Source organism: Lissotriton vulgaris, chromosome 7 (genome assembly GCF_964263255.1).
Source record: "Lissotriton vulgaris chromosome 7, aLisVul1.2, whole genome shotgun sequence".
In the NCBI taxonomy this organism is placed as follows: Eukaryota; Metazoa; Chordata; class Amphibia; order Caudata; family Salamandridae; genus Lissotriton; species Lissotriton vulgaris.
This window is the reverse complement of record NC_141695.1, coordinates 895,979,959-896,003,722: the sequence shown is the minus strand read 5'-3', so window position 1 is coordinate 896,003,722 and position 23,764 is coordinate 895,979,959. Positions and strand designations below refer to the sequence as shown.

Here is a 23,764-nt window from a genome sequence, read left to right as displayed (position 1 = left end):
CTTCTTTAAAAGATGATGGGACACTCTCTACCCCTGCTTTGAGGCACGGACCTCCTCCGTTTTAGTGACTGGGAAGAGGGCCCTGTTTTGAAATGGAGCGACTTTGAAAACGTGTCAGGGTCTGTCTCCATAAATAATCGGGTCTCTCTCTAGCTCTGAGGATAAGGCGAGCAGGGGGGTACTCTATGGAAATATGGCGAGCCTGACCTTTACCTGAGGGGAAGGGTCCCACTCCGAGGATTAATAGCAAGCCCCCACAAACCTCTGAGGATAGGGGATCCGTGAATCTTCATTGAAGAAGGATACTGGAGCCTATCTGATTTTTTTTTTTAAATATATTTTTATTGCAGAGTTATAAACCACAGGATACAATTAATCAGCCAGTTCACTCGTGATATCCCCCTGTCCAATAAGAAATCCCAGTCTTACACAGCCATTCAGCCCGCATCCCGGAGGCCGGGCGGCATATTACGTCGTTCAATAGGAAAACATCACGGTGCACGTCCCATAGGGACCATGGTTGAAATATCGTTTTGCGTATCTGCTTTTACCCCCCCACCCACAACAACACTCCCGTCAGCCATCCAGTGATAATCAGTGGTACCGCCCTTGTCGGGACCTGTCCTAGGTGCTATGGGTTGTCACACCTGGCCGCTCTCCCCAGCCATTCCCCACTCCACACAGTACCCACCGTCCTAGTAGATCCAAGGTGCCCTAACGAGCAACCATCTAATGGCTTCCGGCCCCCCCCCAAACTCCCGTTAACCAGCCCCACCAAAGCCCCCCCTCCCCTGGCAACTGCTAAGGTGTGCGCCTCGTCCTGTCGAATTGGATGGATCCACTACAGCGCGTGGTATAATACTTCTGTGTTCGCCCCGCGGTGTCCATCGGCTTAGTTCTCACCATCCTCATCCTCTACCAAGGAATCACGCAAGGCCTGTACCACTAACTCCCATGCACGCGCCGCATCCAATGCCTTCTCATTCCCCATCTTGACAGCCTGCTTCATCCGGAGCACACTCTCGCAGTCAGACCAACGCAGCAGTTCATTCTTCCATCTACGCAGTGAGGGTCCCCCCCTGGACTTCCAATGCCACGATATTTCCCTCTGCGCCAATATCAGACCCAGGTCTATGAATTTGCTTGTCACCTTGGTGTGTTTAGTATGCGGGAACCAGAGCAGCAGGCACGCCGCCATATCGAATTCCACCTCCCTATCAGTCACTTCATTCAGGAGTTCCCCTACCTCCGCCCAATAGGTCCCCAGGTGTGAGCACCCCCAAAACAAATGGTCCATGTCCGCTCCCAGAGACGAACACCGTGGGCATCGGGCATCCGGCACCTGAAAGTACCGCTGTAATTTCTCAGGAGTTAAGTAAGCCCTATGAAGCACATAGAAATGTACCTGCTGAAAGCGCGCATTTCTCGTGCCCTTCCACGTGCGCCGCAGGATGTGGCCCCACGCCGTATCCGGTATGGGTCGGCCTACGCTCACCTCCCATTTAGCCTTGAGCCCTTGGAGTGGTTCCAGTCCCTCATTCAGCATCCTATTATGGAGGCACGTCACAGCTTTGAACATACCAGCCGCCATCACCACATATTGACACGCCATAGTCGTTGTGGGTTCCATGAGCCCCCCTTTCCAGTGCTTCTGCATGGCAGCCACCACTGCCGCGTGTAATAGGAAACCCCCATCAGGCAGCCCGAACTGGTCCCGGAGCACTTCGAACGGCGCCAAAGCCCCGTCTATGTACAAGTCGCCCACTACCTGCAGTCCCGCCTCTTCCCAATCCAGCAACGGGGACCAATCTGCCCCGTGCGGCAAAGCCGTCAGCATTCCGATCGGAATCTCCGGTGCATAAGGCCGCGATGCCCTCGCTCTCCGAAGGCTCCTCTGCCAGCACAGCCGGAGCGTCCGCTCTTCCATGGTGAGGGCCCGTAACTCGAGCCTCTGTTGCATGATGATGTAGGACAGCACGTGGCGTTGTATCCCCCGATCCCGGTCCTCCTCTGGACCCCGAAACACCCTAGCTACGTTCTGTGTAAGGACCTGCAACTGCGCCTCCAGATAATACAGCTCGAAGTCGGGCACAGCCATGCCCCCTTCTAGCTTGGGGCGAAGTAGCGTGCTCAGGGCCACTCTACGGCGGCAATGGCCCCATAGGAAGCCAATTATCATTGACCGCAGGTCTCTAAATACCCCCTGGGGAATCCAGACAGGCAGCGTTCGGAAATAATAGAGGAAGCGGGGGAGCGCCACCATTTTCAACAGTGCAATCCTACCCAGAACCGTCAGCGGGAGGGTCGACCAGAAAGACAAGCTGCCCCGCAGTGCCCGGACACAGCGACCAATGTTGCCCTCCAATAGGTCCGCAGTCGCGTGGTAGATGCGAACACCCAAATAGGTGATGCAAGAGGGCTCCCATACCACACCCAAATCGCTGCCAGGGACTGGCGAGCCCGCTCGCAGCGGGAACACACAAGTCTTCGCCCAATTGACCTTAAGGCCCGACAGCCGGCCAAACTCAGACAACAGATCCATCGCTCCGACCAACGCCCCCGAGGTGTCAGCCAGGTACAGGAGCAAGTCATCCGCATATAGCGATATATAATGCCACTGCCCACCGCTGACTATCCCCTCGTACCTGTCACCTGACCTCGCATGGACCGCCAAGGGTTCCATCGCCAGAGCAAACAATAGGGGGGAGAGAGAACATCCCTGTCGTGTGCCCCTGCCCACCGGGTATGCCGCAGACACCAGGCCGCCCAAACGCACTCTCGCCGTTGCCGAGGTATATAAGACCCTCGTCCACCTTCGGAACCCCTCGCCCATACCAAACCTCTCTAACACTCCATCCAGGAAAGACCATTCCAAACTATCAAAGGCCTTCTCGATGTCCACAGACAGGACCGCCGGAGTTCCCTCCCCGTCCAAGATGGCGTCCATTATTCCCACCAGGCGGCGGATATTCAGCGCCGTGCTCCTCGTGGGTATAAACCCGGCCTGGTCTTTGTGTACCAGGCCCGTCATATGTGGGGCCAGCCTGGTGGCTAGGATTCGGCTCAAGATCTTATAATCTACCGTCAGCATGGATAGCGGGCGATAAGACCTCACATCCACGGCATCCCGGCCAGGCTTTAGGAGCGGTACAATCAAGGCCTCCCGCATGGACCCAGGCAATGCCCCCGCCTCGAAAGCTTCCGTATATACCACCAGCAGCCTGGGAGCCAAGCTGTCCACATACTGTTGATAAAATTCAATCGGCAGTCCGTCCACCCCGGGCGTCTTGTTGCGGGCCATATGTTTGATGGCCACCCGTATTTCCGTGAGCGTGATCGGGCTACCCAGCTCCTTCGCGTCCTCCTCGTCCAGGACCGGAAGCTGCCTCTCCCCCAGGTATTCCGCGATGTCCTGAACCCCCACTCTCAGCTGACTCTGGTATAACTCCTCATAATACCCCCTAAAACGTTCCAATACCGCAGCCTGGGAGTACACCATTTCTCCCTGCGCATTATTAATGCTGAGGATCGGGCAGCCCCTAAGTTCCGGGTTAGCTAGTCTGGCCAAGAGGGTACCCACCTTGTCCCTTTCTGCGTGTGCCCTGAGGATATACTGCCTGTAGTCATAACACCTTAAACGTTCCATCTCGGTGGCAACCACTTCCTTCGCTTCCAATAACTGGGCCTGTAAATCTGGTCTAGCCGGCCTGCGGCGCTCCAAGTCCCTCAAAGTTTCTTCCGCTTTCATTAGGTCGTTCAATACAGTCGTGCGAGCATTCGAGAACCTACCCAAGCACACCCCTCTCACCACCACTTTCATTGCATCCCATTCAGTTGACCTACTCGTAGCCGTGCCCTCATTCGCTCCGAAATAGCTATCAATGCCCTGCCGAACCGCGTCGCTGAACACAGAATCCTCAAGCGTCTCCGGCCGAAGCCGCCATGTTGGTATCACTGAGCGCTCTCTCTGCCACTGAATGTGTACTAATAGGGGGTTATGATCGGAGATAGTCCTAGCCAGGTACTCCGCATGGGAAATCAATGGGGCTAGGGATCCACCGCAGAGCACCGAATCAATCCTGACATGCAGATCATGGAGAGCAGAATAAAAGGAATAATCCCTGGCTCCCCTGTGCCGCTCCCTCCAGACATCCAGCAACCCCCATCGTTCCTGCCAGTCCTTCCTGTGCGCGGCCAGCCTGCGCACCGGGGAGTCCACCAGGGGGGGATGGGACCTATCCAGAGCTACATCCGTGATCGAGTTGAAGTCCCCCCCCAACACTATCGGACCCCAAAGTATCGAGCTTGGTCAGTGTTCGGTGCATAGACACAGCAGAAAACCACATCCCGTCCATATAACCTCCCCTCCACCGCCACAAACCGGCCATCCGGATCCACTACTTGATTCAGCACTTGAAAGGGTATCCCCGCCCTCACCCAGATCAACACCCCCCTGGCATACGCTGAGTAAGTGGTGCCAAACACCTGGCCCCGCCATCTTTTCTGCAAGGCAGCGCACTCTTTTTTGGTGAGATGAGTCTCTTGGAGCATAGCAATCTGAACCCCCCTGCGTACTAGATATGCATGTACTTTGTGCCGTTTCACCATAGTCCGCAGCCCCCGGACATTCCACGTCAGGCACTTCAAATTAGGTAATGTCCCCATTCCAACTTCGCACAGTCCGATTCAAATAACGAAGGTTCATAGCCCCCCCAATGCAGTTGCCCCTCCCCGAACATTCCCAAAACTGAAAAACTCCCCAAACCCCACTCCCCAGGACAGAGCACACGAACCCAATGGCCGCCCCCATCCAAACCTTGAACCAACTTCTCGCACTCTTACCCTGTGGTCTCCACCACAGTCGGCCTTAAGGGCCCAAGGGGGGTGAGTCACCGCCGACCCCAGCAAGCGGAGCCCGCGCCCCGCGCCTTCATCCCCTCCGAAGCACACCGCTCCCCCTCCCGGCAACCCGCCCTCCAGCAACAGGATACCACCCTACCATGAAGTCTCGATCTAGTCCCAATTCTATCTCAGCCGCAGAAAATACCATCCGATGTCTGTGGGGTCACTATCGGCCCCTTCGAGCTTTCCGCCTCTGAAAGTTCCTCTCCCGTCCTGCTGCCTTCCCCTCCCGAGTCCGTTTCTGCCCGTTCACTGTTCTGTTGCGACCCTGTAATGGCCGCCGTCGCTGCGAGCGCATCCCTCTTCTCCGCCGCCATTTGAGCCTCCCGTTTCTCCCGCTGGCGCCTGTTGCGGGATCTGATGCGTTGTGACTGCCTCACCCGGGGCTCTTTGGGTTGGTCTCGCCTACTTTTATGCGATCTGTCCGTCCCCGCTCTATATGACTCCAGCCATTGCCAAACTTCATCCGGAGTCTGAAAAAAGTGTGTAGAGCCATCCATTATGATCCGCAGCTTAGCCGGGTAGAGCAAGGAGTACTGGATGCCTTCTTCCCTGAGCTCCTTCTTCACCGCAAGGAACGATGCCCTGTTCTTCTGGACCGCTTGAGTGTAGTCCGGGAAGATCGTGACCTTACTGTTCTCCACCTCATACGGGCCCGACATCCTGGCCCGCTGGATGAGGAGATCCCGGTCCTTGTAGTGGAGGAGCCGCACCACCATCGGTCGGGGGGGGCGGCCAAGCCCCGGCGGGCGAGCAGGCACCCGGTGAGCTCGCTCCAGGGTGAAAAAAGGAGTAAGCCCCTCCGGCGCCACCACAGTGCGGAACCAGTTCTCCATATAGGCCACCGCATCCTCCCCCTCAATTCATTCCGGCAGGCCTACGACCCGCACGTTGTTCCGTCTATTGCGGCCTTCGGCATCCTCCGCCCTCCGCTCCAGTGAGTCCAGTCGGGCCAAAATGTCCGTGATCCTGTGCTCCGCGGTCACCACCGATGGCTTCAGGTCCAGCAACAGTTGGTCATGGTCCTTGACCCTGTCCGCCAGCTTCGCGTGATCCGCGCGTAGCAGCCCCAGGCCCGTGGCCACTTGGGCAATGTCATGGTGAAATGCTTCCTTAGTGGAGGTGATCGCATCAAGTATGGCATCCAAACGCCGGTTCAGCCGCTGTTCTTGGTCAAGCTCCGGGGAGGGACTCTCGCTCAGCCGAGTAGATGTCGCCGAGTCCCCCTCGCGACTCCCGGGCACCGGCCCTCCGATCGCCGCCATGCCAAGGTGCTGCGTCACAGGTCCAGTCTTGCGTGGCCGCCCGTGGTTCCGTGCCAGTCTCCGGGCACCGGGCAGTGCAATGTCCCCACCGACGTTCTCAGGAGCAATGGCCAGGTAGACGAGCTCCGTTCCGTCACCCCCCTCCGACGCCTGAGGGGGGAAGGATGAGTCTTAGGGCGGCGGCCAACGAAGGTCCCCAAGCTCCTGGGCGAATCAGGTCAGCGTCCCCTGGTCTCTGGACACAGCACCGCCGATCCTAGTGCCTTGGGCAGCCGAGTGCAGGAGCTCTTGCCACTCGGCGACAACTTGGCTCAGGGCTGAAGTTCGGGGCCGTCCGACCTCCTCGCCGCCATTTTCTTCGCACCCTCGGCAACACCTCGGCCGCCTCTTCTCTCGATCTTCTCGGGGCCAGCAGTCCCCCAGCGACCCTCCAATTGTGCCCAGCTGTCCCCTCACACTTCAGAGGGCAGGAACGTCGTCTTCGGGTCGCCTAGGGTCCCGAAAACAGGAGAATTAACGGGATTCCGCGCGGAGCTGCGAGCTCACGCCGCCATCCCGATCGGCGTCCAAGCCACGCCCCCACTGGAGCCTATCTGATGACGCTGTATCTTAAATATTTAAGGAGGGAAGGATGGCAGTTTGTGGCTCTGTGTGTGTGTGTGGCTCTGTGTGTGTGTGTGTGGCTCTGTGTGTGTGTGTGTGGCTGTGTGTGTGTGGCTGTGTGTGTGTGGCTCTGTGTGTGTGACGGCTCTGTGTGTGTGTGACGGCTCTGTGTGTGTGTGTGTGTGTGTGTGTGTGGCTGTGTGTGTGTGTGGCTCTGTGTGTGTGTGTGGCTCTGTGTGTGTGTGGCTCTGTGTGTGTGGCTCTGTGTGTGTGGCTCTGTGTGTGTGTGTGGCTCTTTATAATACCCTACTCAAACTCTGTATTGTAACTATCTACTACACTTTACTAACTACTCAATCTACTACTACTACTGTAAGCTACTCACACATTACTCAATCACTACTACTCTCTACTACTCTCAATTCACACTCTACTACTAACTCAACTAATCACACTCTAATACACCCTCTAACTACTCTTTACTACATACAAGTCACACTCCTCACAACTCACTAAATTAAACTATCCACAAGTTTATACTCACTCTCTACTACTCTACTACTCTCTAATACTAAAAAGTACTAACTACTGCTCTCTAATATATACTCTTATTTTAAGTCATTCGCTACTCACTCTACTAAATACATATACTACTCCACATACTATCTATAACTCACTGCACTACATCTATTTATATCTAGTACTTTTCATTACTTACTGCTACTCTGTCTCTACTACTCACTAAATCCTACACGCTCTCTACACACTATCTACTACTCACTCTATACTACTCTCCCCTAATCTACACTACTCACTAACTACTATTGCCTACAACTCACTCCTACTCTACTTTATACAAGTACACTCTCTATTAATCAACTAGTCACTCTCTACTAACTAATAATAACTGCTAATACTCTCTACTTCTCTCTAATGCTTACCTATTGCCATTGTAAATGACAATACCATATATTTATTGGTTAAAAAACAAAACCATAAATGAAAACAATATCATTTGCAATGCCAATAGCTCTAACTTTAAGAAAGACGAGACCATTGCATTGTAAATGCTTGTTAAATGAACTGCAGGATCTTGGGCTCACTCCCAAATTTTGATGACCTCCGCTTGGATGGCATTACAGGAGCAACATTATATGGCACTAGGCTTAGTACACTTAGCACCGTACAGTTTGGCAGGTGCTAGACATCTGACAAAAAGTGGAGAATGTCACTTAGTGCTTCCAACCTAAATCGGTTGCATCCCCATGGGCACACCTGTGTTCGTACGAGTAGGACTCCAAAGAAATTTTTCACAACAGATTCATTTCAATTGTAATCCATTTATTCAGTATCCAATTCCTTGGAATTATATTCACTTCATCTCATCCCAATTTTTTTTCAAATTACTCATTGTTTAATATAGCCTATATGGCTCCTATGCACTTCGGGCTGAAAGCCCTTCTTCGGAGAGCATCACCGCAGCCCGCAATGCATAGGAACTATAAAGGCTATATCCTTTTTTGGATGAGATGGAAATGAATATAATTTCAAGGAATTTGATATTGAATAAACGGATTACGATTGAAATGAATCTGTTGTGAAAAATTTCTTTGGAACCCTACTCGTAGGAACACAGGTGTGCCCATGGGGATGCAACCGATTTAGGTTGGAAGCACAACGTGATATCATTACATAGATATCTCCAGGACGGAAGACGCCACCCGAGGAGCACCCTAAAATTGTTAAATACTACCATAAAATTACTTAAGTATTTTTTGTAAAAAAGTGAAGAGGGTGTGCGCCAGCTACATTCTGATTTCAAAAAGTGGAGAATGTCATATCAGCCTTATTTAGTTTATAGGCCCCGCGTGGACTCTGAATAGGAGTGATGGATCACACACTGCTTTATTCAGTTATCCCTCATCCACCAGGTTCTAAACAAGGCCTTACTCCATTATAATATGTTTACTTTATACTTCACAAATAATATGTTAAAAAACTATTTGAGTGAAATAAGTTTCCTTTTACTAGAAAGTTCCCTCTATTATCTTTGAACTTAAACCAGCTATTTGAAATAGTTGCTTTCAAATTTTCTTGCTTTTTTTTATGTTTATTGAACTCGTTGATATCATGTTTTTGTGTTAGTTGTAAATATGTATACAAAGTTTGTTTGAATTTGACCACCATTTTGCAAATTAATTGAATCCACTTAACTGATATTTTTTAATTGTGAGGTACATGTGATGTATTTTCTGGTTAGTTTTTATATTTCCTTATTGAGCAGAACATTTTTACGTTTTTAAATAAAGAAGGGCAACGTTAGTGGTTTGTTCCTTATGAGAGTTGTATGCACAAGTTACAAAGGGGTTCCCTTTATTGAAAGCGATATTGTGGACACACTAGATAATACTCCTTGCACATAGTTAATAGGTCTGCTGCTGTAACTCTATTTTACTTCTGTAGATTAGCGAAAGTTGTGAGGATCTAGATGGTGGACAGAGATGCAGATCATTTCTGTAAATGAGCAACAGTTGTCTGGGGTTAGGATGCAGATCTTATCCATTCATACTGGCATGCTTTGCTTAAGGTTTGGTGCTGCAGGACGTCCCATTTCTCCCTGACCGTGTAATGTACATCTACTGACTCTTCATGTTTTTTTTTATGTGATATGTTTTTGGAATTCCAAATCCACTGCTAGGTTGCCCAATGGGAAATCCTATCCTCACTATAATAAGGATATACCGTTTTGGCTTTCTTTGGAGTCTCCAACAAAGAATTTGAGTTGCATATAATTGGTGTTTGAGCAAAATTCAAAATTCAACAATGACAGTGCTCATATCCTCATCTCGGCGTGAATTAGCCAAAAACCAGAGCTCGTTGAATTAGCATTATCGAGTAAACTGACTAAAATTGAAAGCCACTATTTAGAAGTGTTCAGTTGCAGGACAATCCAGAGACAAAGCCCTCCATTTAGTATTGTGTACCAGAATGTCCACATGTCTTCATGCAAATACACAGATCAGCGCTTCCTACAAAGATTGAGCTAGCAATCTGTTCATTTTTATATGGCCTCGTTTTTGGCTTTAAGATAAATAGCAGCAATTCAGTACTTGTTGGGATCGCTCAAACAATAGTCGGGAACTACAGGTTCTCCTGATCATAGTAGCTAGAGTCTTAACTAGCCACATGTGCCCCCCTGTGTGCATGCACACCAGTTCCTGCACGGCATAGACTTTTCAGTCCATGCCGTGCAGGAACTGTTCTTGGCGTTCCCATTGCGGTGCTGATTTTGAGAGGCACCGCCGTGGGAACACCCAAAAAAAGGCAGCAAGACATGCGGAAACTCCTAATCTGACAGACAGGCAGGCTGACCTATGCTTTGTCGTTGCAGCAGCGAGGCGGGCCCAGTGCTGCATCGCCAAAGTCTTAGCCAGGCCCTAAGTGCCAGATTTAATGTTGTATCTATTGGCAGTAAGGCATCTTTTGACTTGGCTTTGGAGTGGATTGCTATGTATAAATGAGTTCAATACTTGAAATCTGAGGTAAGAATATTGTGGCTATACTTGAAATTTCAAGTGCCATGGCAGGAGATGAAACCTTCGCTGTTCATGCCTTTAAGATGTAGATCCCGATCCCGGAATAAGTCCACAATATCCATCACTAAATGCCGAAAATTGTGCTGAACTATTGTCTTCTTAGTAGTCATTTAGATGATGCTTGGATTTAAGCATTTTGTTTAGCAGCAGATGAGCACAGTGCAGTTATACAAGCAGAATTATAACTATAAATAGACCAACATCGTCAAATCAATCATTGCAGTGTCCATCTCGATGCGAACGTCAAGCTATCGCGTTTCCGAGATCATGCAAGGAAGGGTCAGTAAAAGGGGCACAAATCATACCTCTACTTTTATTCCACGCCCCCCCCCCACCACAATTTGGTCCATTTTATAGGGCATCCTCTTCCTTCATATATCACTTTCTTGGCTAGAATGCACCAGTCCATATCTGCTTCCCATTCTCGCACTCTGGGCCTAATTTCACCCTTCCAGGTTTTTGCTACATTGCATTTTGCCACCACACGTCCCAGGGAGACCCAGGTTTTCACGCTGGACGTCAGATCGGTTGCGTCCCATATATTGCGGAGACCCCATCGGGTTGAGTTCTCCATGGTCTTCCCACAGATTCCTAGCATTTTTTTGGGCTATTTTCTCATGGTATACCTGAAGGATAGGGCATTCCCACCACCTATCTTGTATCTGCGATGTTGAGTGGCCCGCGGTTGAGCTTTTATTGCGTCTTCTGCCAGATCTCTATATTCTTTCTGCTTTAGTGATAGTCTATGCTTAATGTCTGGGGTGTTTGTTTATTAAATCCTGTTCTAGTTGACTGATTTTGCTTTCTACTTCTTGTATTTGTTTTCTCTTTTCCTTCTTATATCCAGATATTGCTGAGATTCCCTGTCCCCTGACCACCGTTTTATATGCTTCCCACAGTGTTAAGGCCGAGTCCACTGACCCTTTGTTTTCAGTGAAATAGTTTGTAGTGGCCTCTATAACCCTGTCTCGTATGGTCGGCACTTTTAAGCACCAGGGATTAAGTGCCATCTTAAACCTTTTGACGGTGAGTTTTCTCCCATAAAGCGCCACGACTGGTGAGTGGTCGGAGATGCCCCTGGGAGGTGCATCACTTCTTTAAACATGGAAAGCTGGTCGCACTACCAAAGAAATAATCTATGTAGCACAAACTCTAGTGCGCCCCAGAGTTATAGGTTTACTGCAGGGAAGAGGGGTTATGTGCTTTCCAGATGTCCATTAGGCCCATAGCACTTAGGAACTCTGCCAATAATTTTCCGGATGTCTCTTCCGGTCTTGCCGGTTTCCTATCTTGGTCTCTACGGAGGGCCAAAATTTCAACGTTTCATTGCATAACTTGTCTCGAGATTGGTCTTCTACCCGCCACTATATGTATATCTCCTGCACTGTAACACATTCCGCCGCTCAGTATAATAAACAATAAACAAATAACAATCTCACATGTATATTTCTCATCCCACCCCCTCCCTGCAACGTGGACTCTAAATTGCCCACCTCCAACTATGCTGAGTGCCCTATACACACTTGACCTTTAACCATTACGTAGGGGAACGTGGCCCTCCCCCCCCCCCCCCCCTTCCCCCAATTCTTTTCCATTTTGGCCCTTACCCTCATTGTATATTAAGCAACTAAATGTGTGTGCCGGGTGCACTAGATATAGATTTACTGTAATCTCAGCTTTGTTTTAGGAGTGAGGGGCCAAACGGACACATTTTCTTATCTTCAATATTTAACCCCCTTCCTCATGGTAGTACACTTTGCAGTCTTTGGGTTTCTCAGCGCCCGTTGATAGAAAAAAAAAGAGATGCCCTCTCCGCCTTGATGTCTCATTCTCCATATGTGAATTGTGCGGCAGACTGTGTCTTTTCTTGTGTGTGTTCTTTTAGGTCTGTCTCTTTCAGGGACCATCATTGAGGTCGCGGGTGTCATGTCGACCTTCTTGCCCTTGTATTAGTTTTTGCACGTTGGGTCTGTGGGGTCCTGATGTTCTTCATCCTTCAAGCCGGTCCTAGGTCTCCTCCGGGGTCCGGAAGAACCAGGATCTTCCCTCAGCAATCACTCGCAGTTTTGCTGGAAAGAACATGGCACATTTGATATTCCTCTCTCTTAGAGCACGCTTCACTTCCAGGAAGGTCCTTTGCATTTTATGGACCTTCACTGTAAACTCCGGGGAAAAGGTTATTGTGGAGTTGTCCAGTTTGAGCGGTGGAGCTGTGCACGCCGTCTTTAGTATTAGGTCTCTGTCTCTATAGTTGAACATTCTGGCCTGGATAGGGCGGGGTGAGCACCCGGTCTCGGCGGGCCTCCCGGCACTCTTTTGGCTCACTCTACTGAGAAGTTTTGGGAAAGGGCGAGGGGTTGCAGATGATTCTTTAACAGGTCTTCTACAAATAGATCCGTGGCCGGTCCTTCCCTCTTCTCACATAAACCCAAAATTTGCACACTATTTCTTTGTGCGAGCCCTTCATAGTCTTCGAGTTTTGCTTCCAAATCCGTTGTCGTAGCTTAAAGTTTCTTCACCGTTGCTTCCAGTGTTTTTGTAGAAGTTTGGTGTGTAATGACAGTCTTCTGTTTTTTTTCACTCTTTTTCCTAAGTTGCGAATGTCCGTGCGTATTAGCGTCACTTCAGTTGAGTCAATTTTACTTTCAAGCGTGGTGGGTACCCCTTGTATTGCTTCCATAATGTCCTGCAGCTTAGGAGCGACCTCATCTGACTGTTGTTTGGCAATTGGCGCTTCTGTTTTCTCCTCCCAGTGTCCCTCTTGGTGCAGGCATTTTAGCGAAGTTGAAAGTGTGGCGTCCAAATAGAGCGATTGTTCTACACCCGACAGCAGGCAGGTCGACCCGGCCCTTCTTCCTGGCGTTGTCAATTAGGCATCTGCAGTGCGGGAGATGGTGTGCTTATCTGTGTTTTACAGATTTAGTAAGTACGGTCACCCGGGGCTCCCTATATAGCCTCACGTTTGACTACACCTCGTAGTCTGAAGTTTTCCTTGTTTTTTTCCATTTCTTTCTTTTTTTCTTTTTGCCTTCCTTTGTTGTCTGAATCTAGAGGTTTGGATTTCTTTAGAATTGGGTGAAGCCATGACATGTATTCATAGTGATAGTAGACTTACTTTGGATTGCCTTCTGTCATGATTCAAAACATCCCTTGCTATATTCTAAAGATACTGCTTTTCACCACCATTCCTGCTGCCAGTGAATGGAAGCACCTCTAGCTAACAGTAAAGCCACTACCAAGGATTAGGGTCTTTGAAGGGTACTCTGGTGAACACAAGGTACCTTGTATTATTTTTGTAATCTACAGTTCTCTACCAGCAAAGGTATAGCACATTCTCTTCTTCAGACTATCAATCTAGGGCCTTTGCTGTTTTGTATGGTCTGTTTATTTTCTGTCCCCTGCGTGATTGTAAGTTCATCGCACATAGAAAACCTACCTTCCTGAGTTTTGTTTAGAGGTATGAAGGAGACATCGTTGGATCCATATAACTTGACTAGCCTCACAGCATAGATGCATTCATTAAAAAAAACTAATATTGTCGGTGCATGGCTGCTTGAAAAGCATTTTGGTGCTCAGGAAGCAGAGACTGTGAAAAAAATCTGTATAGAGTTGACGAATACAGTTAGCCATTGATTAAAAACATGCACCGTTGGCAGTTAATGAGGTTATGATTGAAGTGGCAAGATATCAGATGTGGCCACATTCAAATATGGAAGATCTTGTATGATTTATATCGGACTAAAACCAAAGTAGGATTGTCTCATTTAAGAAATTGAGAAATTGTAAGAAATTGAGACGTTGGTTCGCTCTGTTTCTTTTCTTGACTTCCTTATCTCTGGTAACTCTGTTTGCCTAAGGCTGCCCTTGGATATTTTCTTTGAAACCCACATTCCTGGGTCACATAGACATAAAAGACTAATTACTGGGAACTAGGCTTGTTTTATGGGTGCTTCTTTAGACAGAAAACCTGGGTCCTGTAGACTTGGAAGGCTGTTCATCCTAATAGCATTGGTGGAGTGCAGGAAGTAGGTTTAAGGGAGAATGAAGTCCCTTAATGATCACCCACTCCCAATACCTTATGAAGTCCTACTTAATTACAGGAAAAGGTCCACTTTGGTCTCTGTTTGCATGCTTCATGATGAATGAACTACTCCGAGTTGGTAGTTACCAACTATATATACTGTAGGGATACTACATACTTTTTTGGTCCTGAAATAAGCCTATTGACCCTTGGTGGCACTGGATACAGGCCGATTTAATGTTGGGGGTCATTATACCAACTAAACATCCCACTGTTTTTATTATCGCCAAAGGACCTTACTAGTAAACAGAATTTAGGACCCTGAAGGCAATTTTAACTTGCACTTGTTAACCCTTAGACAAAGGGCTCTGCATACGAACTATGTTGAGCTCACTCACACACATTGGGGTCAGTGGGTGAGGACCTGATGATGAAGCATGGCACTGGTGGGACCTGTGGGTGAGGATCCTACTAATATATCCATAAGATGCAAGGGACGCACCATTTTACCTGGGTGCAGATCTCCCACCATCTTAAGATCTATTGAGACCAGATACCTGACCTCAAGAGTTAATTTCTAGACTGGCTAACCTTCTCTTGTGTAATTGACTGTTCATCCTAGTCCGTTAATAAATCTGTGTGTAACGTACAGGACACACATTGGAGTTCCAGTTGGGCCGACTTAACATTCTATTCCCTGACCTAAATAAAAAGATGACTATTGAGTTGAGTCTAAGCATTTTGGTTCATTACAATTTCAAAAACCCCCGACCGCTTGGACCTTTTATCATCTAAAACAATTATGTTGTCAAAAAAGTGTAACTTACCCTGCAGGGGAGCCATATTTATTGTATGTGTAGAGATAATGTTCATAGTGACCTTATTGATAACTTTTGATAAACTTTGAGTGTAGGTGAAATGGTCGTAGCCATTGGGGTGTGCTCACAGGAGGCCAATGCTTCACCTGGCCCATTCTGCCTTTCCTTTTGTACCTCACAGATGTGCTTTGCGTTTCAGATGGCATGGGGTAAACCACTTGTCTACCATTTACTGCACTCTATAGTTGATTGGGTGACTTCTATATATGTTCTTGTGAAAATTATGCAAGTACTTCACATTTCTTAGAATGAGTCTGAGATATTTCTTTGATCACTCTCTGACTGTAGCTGTGCAGTGATGGATGCTCCCTATGAAGGCACTGAGGTCACTATTGTGTCAGAAGAGCCAGAGACTGGCCATGTCTTGGCAGTTGGTGGCCCCCCAAAGAAGAAGAAGAAATTTAAAGGAGTTGGAGATCAGGGTGATAGAGCCAAAAGGCCCAGGTAAGCACAGCCTGATTTTCTTCTGTTTGCATAAGAATAACTTCTGATTTTCTGTATATGTTTTATGAGTAACACAAAAATTGCTGATAAAATATGGAGAGGATACAGTTATTGACACAAAAGCATTAAAACAGTAAAATTCTACCCCTTCCATATGTTTGGTAGCAATTATGGTTTCATGCGCTATCTATTTCGTGCTCCTCTGTCCATTTTCTGCCTCTTTACCAATGCTAGACACAGCATGACAGTCAATACCCATAGGGTCGAGTTCATTAAAAAATACTGAAGCTGTAAACTTCATCCAGTAGAGTGGTGCACTAATTGAGGACCGATCCAAAGAGTGTAGTCAATAGGTGGAATATTAGTATTGGAAAGGTGCTGCAGATGATTAGGGACTCTTTTTTATAGAACGCGTTTTATTTGCTGCTGTCCTGTGAAGTTGTCAATAGCTTTTATATATTTTTTGTGCTCCGTTCTAAGCAATTTTGGTTTAGAGCTCATTTCTAGTGATTATATTTTATCTTTCCACTTTTTCACAAAAGATGAGTGTTAGAAATGGTATTTCTGGTAGGCTAGGGCAAGGGCCAAAGCCAGGCGAAAATCTCCACTCTAGTCAGGACAATGGAGTTACACTCCTAAAATAACCCCTGGTCCCCTCCTTGGTAGCTTGGCACGAGCAGTCAGGCTTATCTTAGAGGCAGTGTGTAAAGCATTTGCACATAACCCACAGTAATACAGTGTACGCACTACAAAAGGACATCACACCAGTTTTGAAAAATATCAATTTTTTTTATATCATTAAAACAAGACCAAAAACGACAAAAATACACAATACTATATGTTAAAAAAATAAGTCTATAGTTATCAAAGTAAGTTTCAAACAAAGTTCCTCGATGTCGATTGCTCTGTCCTGGGCTACCACGGCGTCATGAACAACAAATCTAACAGTTCTGGCTGGTCGCGGGGTCGTGGGCCAGCTGCGGTGTTGGGAACAACTGTAAACAGTACCTGTGAGAAATACAGGGCTAAGAGGCCCTCTAAGTCATTCGCGTAGCAGGCCGAGCTCCTCTCTGATGGCATCAGGAGCACAGGCGTCTGCAGGCATTGGGTGCTGCGGTGCGAAGTGCAGCAGCCCGGCGTGTGGTGCCACCAGGTCGCGGTGCGATCAGCGGCTCAGTGACTGCATCAGATGGGTCCGTCGGTGAGACCAGGGTTGCGGTGCGAGATGAAGGCGGTGCTCGTCATGGTGCTAGCAGGTTACGGTGCAGGCAGAGGCGTCGATGCTGAAGCGATGTAGTCTGCTGAGGAGCTGAAGTAGATGGTGCCAGCGTCGGTGGGCCAAGGCTGCGGTGCGGGATGAGGGTGGTGCTTCATGTGACTTGCGAGCGGTGCCCTCGAAGCACAGTGCAAGCAGCAGCATCGATTTTTGGCGTGGAGCAGCAGCGTTGGGGAGGCCAAGGCGTCCACGTGAAGCAAGGGGGTGCGGAGTGCGGTGTCCACAAGTCGCGTTGCGAGCAGCAGCTCGGTGGCGACGTCAACAGGCTTCATCGGTGAGACCAAGGCAGCGGTGCTGCCTTGTGGCTTTGCTCTCTGCGGTGCCAAGGCTTTGGCGTGAAGCGAGGCGGTGCGGAGTGCGGTGCCCTTAGGTTGCGGTGCAAGCAATGGCTCGGTGGCGGCGTCAACAGGCTTCGTCGGTGAGACCAAGGTTGCTGTGCGGCGGTGCCCTCTCTGGTGCCTTCAGGACAGGGAGTCTGCAGTGGCGTCGTAGACTTCGTTGAGTTGCTTTTCTTCTGATTCAGTACAAAACACACAGTCCCCAGTGCTGCGGGCAGAGGAGCTTGAAGTCTTTGCTGTTCCTGAGACTTCGTGAATAGCGGGGGCAAGCTCTACTTCAAGCCCTTGGAGAGTCTCACAAAATAGGTTGCAGAAAGTCCAGTCCAGGCCTTTCACTGCCCAAGACAGAAGCAGCCACTGCAGGTCAGCCCAGCAAAGCACACAGCAAAGTGGTAGTTCCTCCTCACAGCTACTCCAGCTCTTCTTCTTGGCAGTCTTCTTGATGCAGATGAGTTATAAAGTTCAGGGGTCTGGGCCCCAGTATTTGTATCCAAAAATCCTTTGATCCTCTAGGCAGAGGGTGTCTGTGCCCATCCAGAACCAGTTCTGCCTTCTCTGGTGTGAATTCCTGGCAGGAGGTTGAGACTGCATTGTCAGAGGCAGGCTAGGCCCTTTGAGGTGCACGGAAACTTCTTCCCCCACTGCAGCCCAGGTCTAGTCAGCCCTTTCCTGACCCTACCTAGACTATCTGGAGCCCTCCTGCTCCCCAGCCTCTGTCACCCGAAACTCAGACAGGCAATCCACATTCCAGCAGTGGCACACGGGATGACTGAACAAGAAAATACTTACTTTCTAAAAGTGGTATTTTCAAACACAGAATGTTAAAATCACCTTCAATAAAAGATGTATTTTAACATTCTGAGTTCAGGCATTCTGAACTCGAATGTCTACCTTGTTCCCTGGGTCAGTTAAGGATTATAAGACGTTGTAATCAAACTGCCCTTTCTGGCCTAGGACAACAGATAGCCTTGCTATAATGTAAAACGAAATTGGCTGTGATTCACTATCAGGATATGCCACACACACCCGGGCATGTCCTACCTTTCACATCAACTGCACCCTGCCCACAGGGGTACATTGGGCCTTCCTTAGGGGTGACTGACAATTAGAAAAGGGAAGGTTTAGGACCTGGCAAGTGTGTGTACTGGCCAAGTAGACATGGCAATTACCAACTGCGCGCAGACTCTGCAATGGCAGGTCTGAGTTACCTTTTTAAGGCTACTCACGTGGGTGGCACAATCCGTGCTTCAGGCCCACTAGTAGCCTTTGATTTACAGGTCTTGGCACACTCCGTGCACTTTACTAGGGACAAACAAGTAAATCAAATATCCAATCATGGAAACACCAATCCATAACACAATTTACACAGAGAACATAAGGACTTTAGCACTGATTGGCAGTGGTAAAGTGCCCAGAGTCCTAAAACCAACACAAACAAGTCAGGAAAATATAGGAGGAAGAAGCAAAAAGTTTGGGGATAACCTTGCAAACAGGGCCATTTCCAACAATGAGCAAGAGTTATTTTCTAATGCTAGAAATGACTAGTAAATGTATTTTAGGATGGGATTGTCCCCTGCATGGCTCACAGCTGTGTTCTCTTGTCGTGCGTACCAATCTTTATGTATCTGGTATCATGGTTTTTGATTTTGGTTCTAGTCTCACAGTAATCCAGTGTGTGCACCAAGGTTTTTGGGCTGTCACTTGACATTAATGAGGTTCTGCATCTTTCCATTGACCTAGAGGAGAACACTAAGTATGCACTTGTGTGCAGCTCTCTCCTGGCAGTTTCCCTGCCCACTCATTGCCTTGCCGGTTAGTCGCCTGAACATTCCTGACTGGGGTGGGACTATGTCCCCCAGTCTTCATGACGGCAGGGTGGGCTAAGTACTGGTGATATCATGCACTTAAGAGCACTGCTTTCCCTGCAGCGCGAGACACGCCTGGGCAAAGACTGGGCCCTTGTTTGGCCACCATCGCTCAGGCTAGGATAGGCCCTCTCTCATTCAGCTGTAATTTCGAGTTATCAACTGTATGGGGTCCTGTCAGTTCTATCTAAAAGATTTTTTATAACTATGATCTCTGATTTGTTTAATTTCTCCTTTTGCCTGTTGTTGTGAATCTTTATTGACCATTATTGACATGATGGGTAAGGGGTAAGCAATTGAAAGTTTGAAATCCCCCATTACTGTTAAGAAATAAAATAAAAAACGTAGCCAGGGTATTTCTGAACTGTCCACAACTGCTGTTAGCGATCGTACTTTAGAACATAACGCTATTTGTTTGAAGAAGTTCAATCTATACTTGGCATGAAGGAGTTGTCTACAAGTGGTCGATCAAGATATGTTCAAGAAGAATAAGGAGACTTCGGAAAGGGCAACAGAGGCACGCAAGGAAGTTTCTCCAGTTAATTAGCCAACTTCAGAAACTAACAGTCCCTTGGACAGTGGGGAGGTAAAGAAAAGTCTAACTTCTCCTCTGGACGTGTCTATATCTGTCAGATATCCACCGAGCCCTAAAGTCAGTATGATTTCCAATGTTCCTTGTTCTAAATGTTCACTCCTCTGGTAGCTTCTGAGGAGACCGACATACTTCACATTCATCTTACGACCACTCCCCATGCACAGCGTACTGTCTCTACAGCTAGAGTGAAATCCAGCAATATTAAAACTATGACTGATGGCTTTGATTACATATCTCTGCATCAAAAGTTGGAGAAAGTAAAAATGTTATTTGTTACTTTATCAGCGCAAGTTTCACAGTTGATGGATAACCAGTGTCGCTGTAACGGTGAATACAACGGAGTATCTAATAGTTCACAGGCTCTGAAGTTACAAAGGAGGTTTTACCTCGCAGAACAGTCTTTTCGATTCAACCCAGGTTCCAGTCTGGAAGCCATAATCCCTTCGGAAGGACTTTAATGCCTGAAAACTAAAATACAGGCACCTTCATACTTGTCTTTAAAGGACCCTGCTCTAACACCACAGCTGGTGCAGTTCCAGGTTAATTGACACAGTCCTAGAAATTATTTTCCAAAATCTTGCATAGCAACTTGCAGAGACATGTTATGGGGCGAGTAATCTTCCTGCCACAAGGCCTCCGTCTATCCAACGTCTTTGTAATCCTGGGTATGTATTCCCCCTCCCCCCACCTCCCAACCTCCTGTAGAAACTCCAAATAAAAAGAAAATGTATCTGATTGATGTACCTAAGGTATCTCCAGGATCTTAGGAGTCTTTTGATTCATAACTTAATGAAGTAGTATTTTGGTTCTGGTCCATACTGAACTCTTGTTCTGTAGTCGGATCAGATATTGAATTTGTCAAATGACACCACGTGGGAACGTCTATTGTGACTATATCTCTGTTACATTTGTCAACTAGTGTTTCATCAAAAAATGTATCAAAATTTTGAAATACGCACTAGCCATCTTGCGAAACCTGATAAGACCCGTATTAGACTCAAACTATCACCACCTTTTGTTAAATTTACTTCTGGGATGACTACACATAATCTGTGTTCTATGAAACCTCGCCTGACCGTAATACCGGAGACTTCACATTTGAAGGCTGTTGACTGACTCATTGACTCAGCCAAGCAGCCTTGGTAGATAATTGTTTTGACCCGGCCTTTGCGATCTGTGACTTCGGTCCCAGAATCCTAGCTCATGACAAAATATTAGATCAATCTTGTGGGAAAGTCGCTTGACAATGTACCTAATGATGACCCAACATTAGCTACCACTCTCTGGCAATCCCACAGTTCTATGGAGCCATTGATTCTCTGTGTACTCTTACTGTCGTCACCTGGAGCTTGGCTGGTGACAAACTAAAACTGCTGTACCCCGATTGGTTACTATATATTGGGACATTTGATGTGTGCATGTTACAAGAGATGTGTTCATCAACGGCTACACAACATATAGCGTAGAGACCAGGTTGTCTAGGAATGGGTGCGTGAGTGGTGGGTTGCTTATTTTGGTCAAGAATGATTTGCACTGTTGCCACACAGGTATTCCGATTGATTCCAAAGATTCGCTGGGGTTTCACTTGAGTCCTTCACCAGGTTAAAACTATTGCTGATTAATGTCTATGTCAGACTTGTTGCAGCAGGTGTTAAGTCCCCTGTTCTGACTCATCTAGATGAAATAATGGAAACCTATCAACAGAATTCAAAACTAATAGTGGCAGGTGATTTTAATACTTTTTTTTAGCCCTCTCACAATATTTACCAGCTCATCAAAGACGTGGATGAATTTTGGAATATTACCAAATAAAGGGACAGGATAGAAGCAATTTTACAAGACTAGCCCAGCACCTGACTACCATAGCTGTGGGTCGAAGTATTAGAGCCTGTAATGGCCGGTCTTATGCAGGCTCTCAAAGGAGGCCCACTTTCAAGCAGGGGTTTACGATCGTATCATTGATTATGTCTTCTTAGACATCAGGCTATGGGCATTGTTGAAGATATGAGAGTGAATATTCACTCGGAGAGTGACCATAACTCACTGCTGTTATTTCTTTCTGGTGATGTCCTAAAACTGACTAGGTCTAGCTTAACTTCAGTTGTCCCTGAACCACTACTGTTTAGTAACCATAGGAGACTGGCTTGACCACAAGTCATGTCTAACTATATAAGCTGGATAGTGAGATTTAGGATTTGTTTATGGACTTTTTTGCTGACTTTGCAAATGCCTCCAGCATCGCTATTCCAATTCTGGAAATTTACAAATTTTTCTCTTCATTCTTGAAATGTATTTTTTTTTTTACAAACAAGTTACTATTAGGAAATCCATTCCCGCCACAGTAGTTAAATGGTTCAATTTGGAATGTAAAATGACCAAAGCTAGGCTGAGGGTAGCGGTAAGGAATCCAGACCTGCCAGAGATCACTCTAGCAAGGAGAAATTCTGAATCTTCCCTTGCACACGCTAAAAAAAAATCGGAGTGACCAAATCTGGCAAGAGTTGCTCCTTGCCATAAAATTGAAGGACAGCAGATTATTTTGGCAACTATTATCAGATAGCACCAGTGAAGAGACTAGAGTATTTCCTCATAAGATTCAACCAGAGTGCTGGGAAAACCATTTTACTAAGCTGTATGCTCCAGTAGAAGTTGTTGTAGCAGTCAGTAGCTTCCCTGATTCCAAGATGTTAATGTCGCCACCCAGTACAGGAAGGATGACGGAAGACAGTGAGCCAATTGAACCAGTGTTCTTTACCATAGAGGACACAGCCAATGCTATTTCCCTTCTCATATCTACTAAGGCCCCAGGACTTGATAAAATGCCATGTGATCTCTACAAATCAGAACCCTTAATCGAGACTTTTTAAGCTAATCTTATTTCCAATGCAATATCTAAGGGACGGCAGAGATCCCACATTCTATGAGGGGTGCTAAGGTTATCTTAGTTTATTTAAAAAAGGTGATCCATGCATACCGTCCAGGTACTGGCCCATAAGCCTTAGTAACAACTTGCAAAAAAAAATAGCAAGACAAGTTCTTGACAAGCTTTTAATTTGGGTTAACAAAAGCCCTTTAGGAGGCTTCCGACCCACTACCAGCATTTTGGACTAAGTCTTTAGGCATTACTTGAAATATGTATTACTGCTAAAGCAAAAGCTATGTGTGGCATTTTTTAACTTAGTATTGTGTATGACCTTGCTTCTCGAATCTCTGGATAGTTAAAAAAAAATAGCAAGACAAGTTCTTGACAAGCTTTTAATTTGGGTTAACAAAAGCCCTTTAGGAGGCTTCCGACCCACTACCAGCATTTTGGACTAAGTCTTTAGGCATTACTCGAAATATGTATTACTGCTAAAGCAAAAGCTATGTGTGGCATTTTTTAACTTAGTATTGTGTATGACCTTGCTTCTCGAGAATCTCTGGATAGTTAAAAAAAAATAGCAAGACAAGTTCTTGACAAGCTTTTAATTTGGGTTAACAAAAGCCCTTTAGGAGGCTTCCGACCCACTACCAGCATTTTGGACTAAGTCTTTAGGCATTACTCGAAATATGTATTACTGCTAAGGCAAAAGCTATGTGTGGCATTTTTTAACTTAGTATTGTGTATGACCTTGCTTCTCGAGAATCTCTGGATAGTTAAAAAAAAATTGCTGCTCCCATGAACTTGATCAGTTTAGTAGCTAAGCTACACAAATCTAATAACACTACGGTCAGGTGGGTAGGCAAAGCGGAGTTGACGATCACATCCCAATTATGCAAGGGGTACGACAGGGGTGCATCCTTGGTCCACCCTGTTTACCCTGTACATGTGGTCCAGTTACTTTTGGAGTGTCCGAATGATTATCTGGTATTAAATAACAAGAGGATTCCCATCCTGCTCTTTGCAGATGATTCTCTCCTAATATCCAAGTCGCCGTATCCTTGACCTGCTTAAAACCATCCAGATGCTTCAAAAGACATTCTGATGGATTCCATCGAATC

At 47.1% G+C, this 23,764-nt stretch overlaps 1 protein-coding gene across 3 annotated transcripts in view; it reads left to right on the top strand.

The window, feature by feature from the left end:
• The window catches only part of HMGXB3 (HMG-box containing 3), a 558,172-nt gene that overhangs the window by 6,974 nt on the left and 527,434 nt on the right, over positions 1 to 23,764 (top strand). For all 3 annotated transcript variants that reach the window (XM_086931317.1, XM_086931319.1, XM_086931318.1), the window contains exon 2: positions 15,554 to 15,709. In XM_086931317.1, the coding sequence (XP_086787443.1) occupies positions 15,564 to 15,709 (146 nt within the window). In that variant the 5' untranslated portion in view covers positions 15,554 to 15,563. The remainder of the gene's footprint in view (positions 1 to 15,553; positions 15,710 to 23,764) is intronic.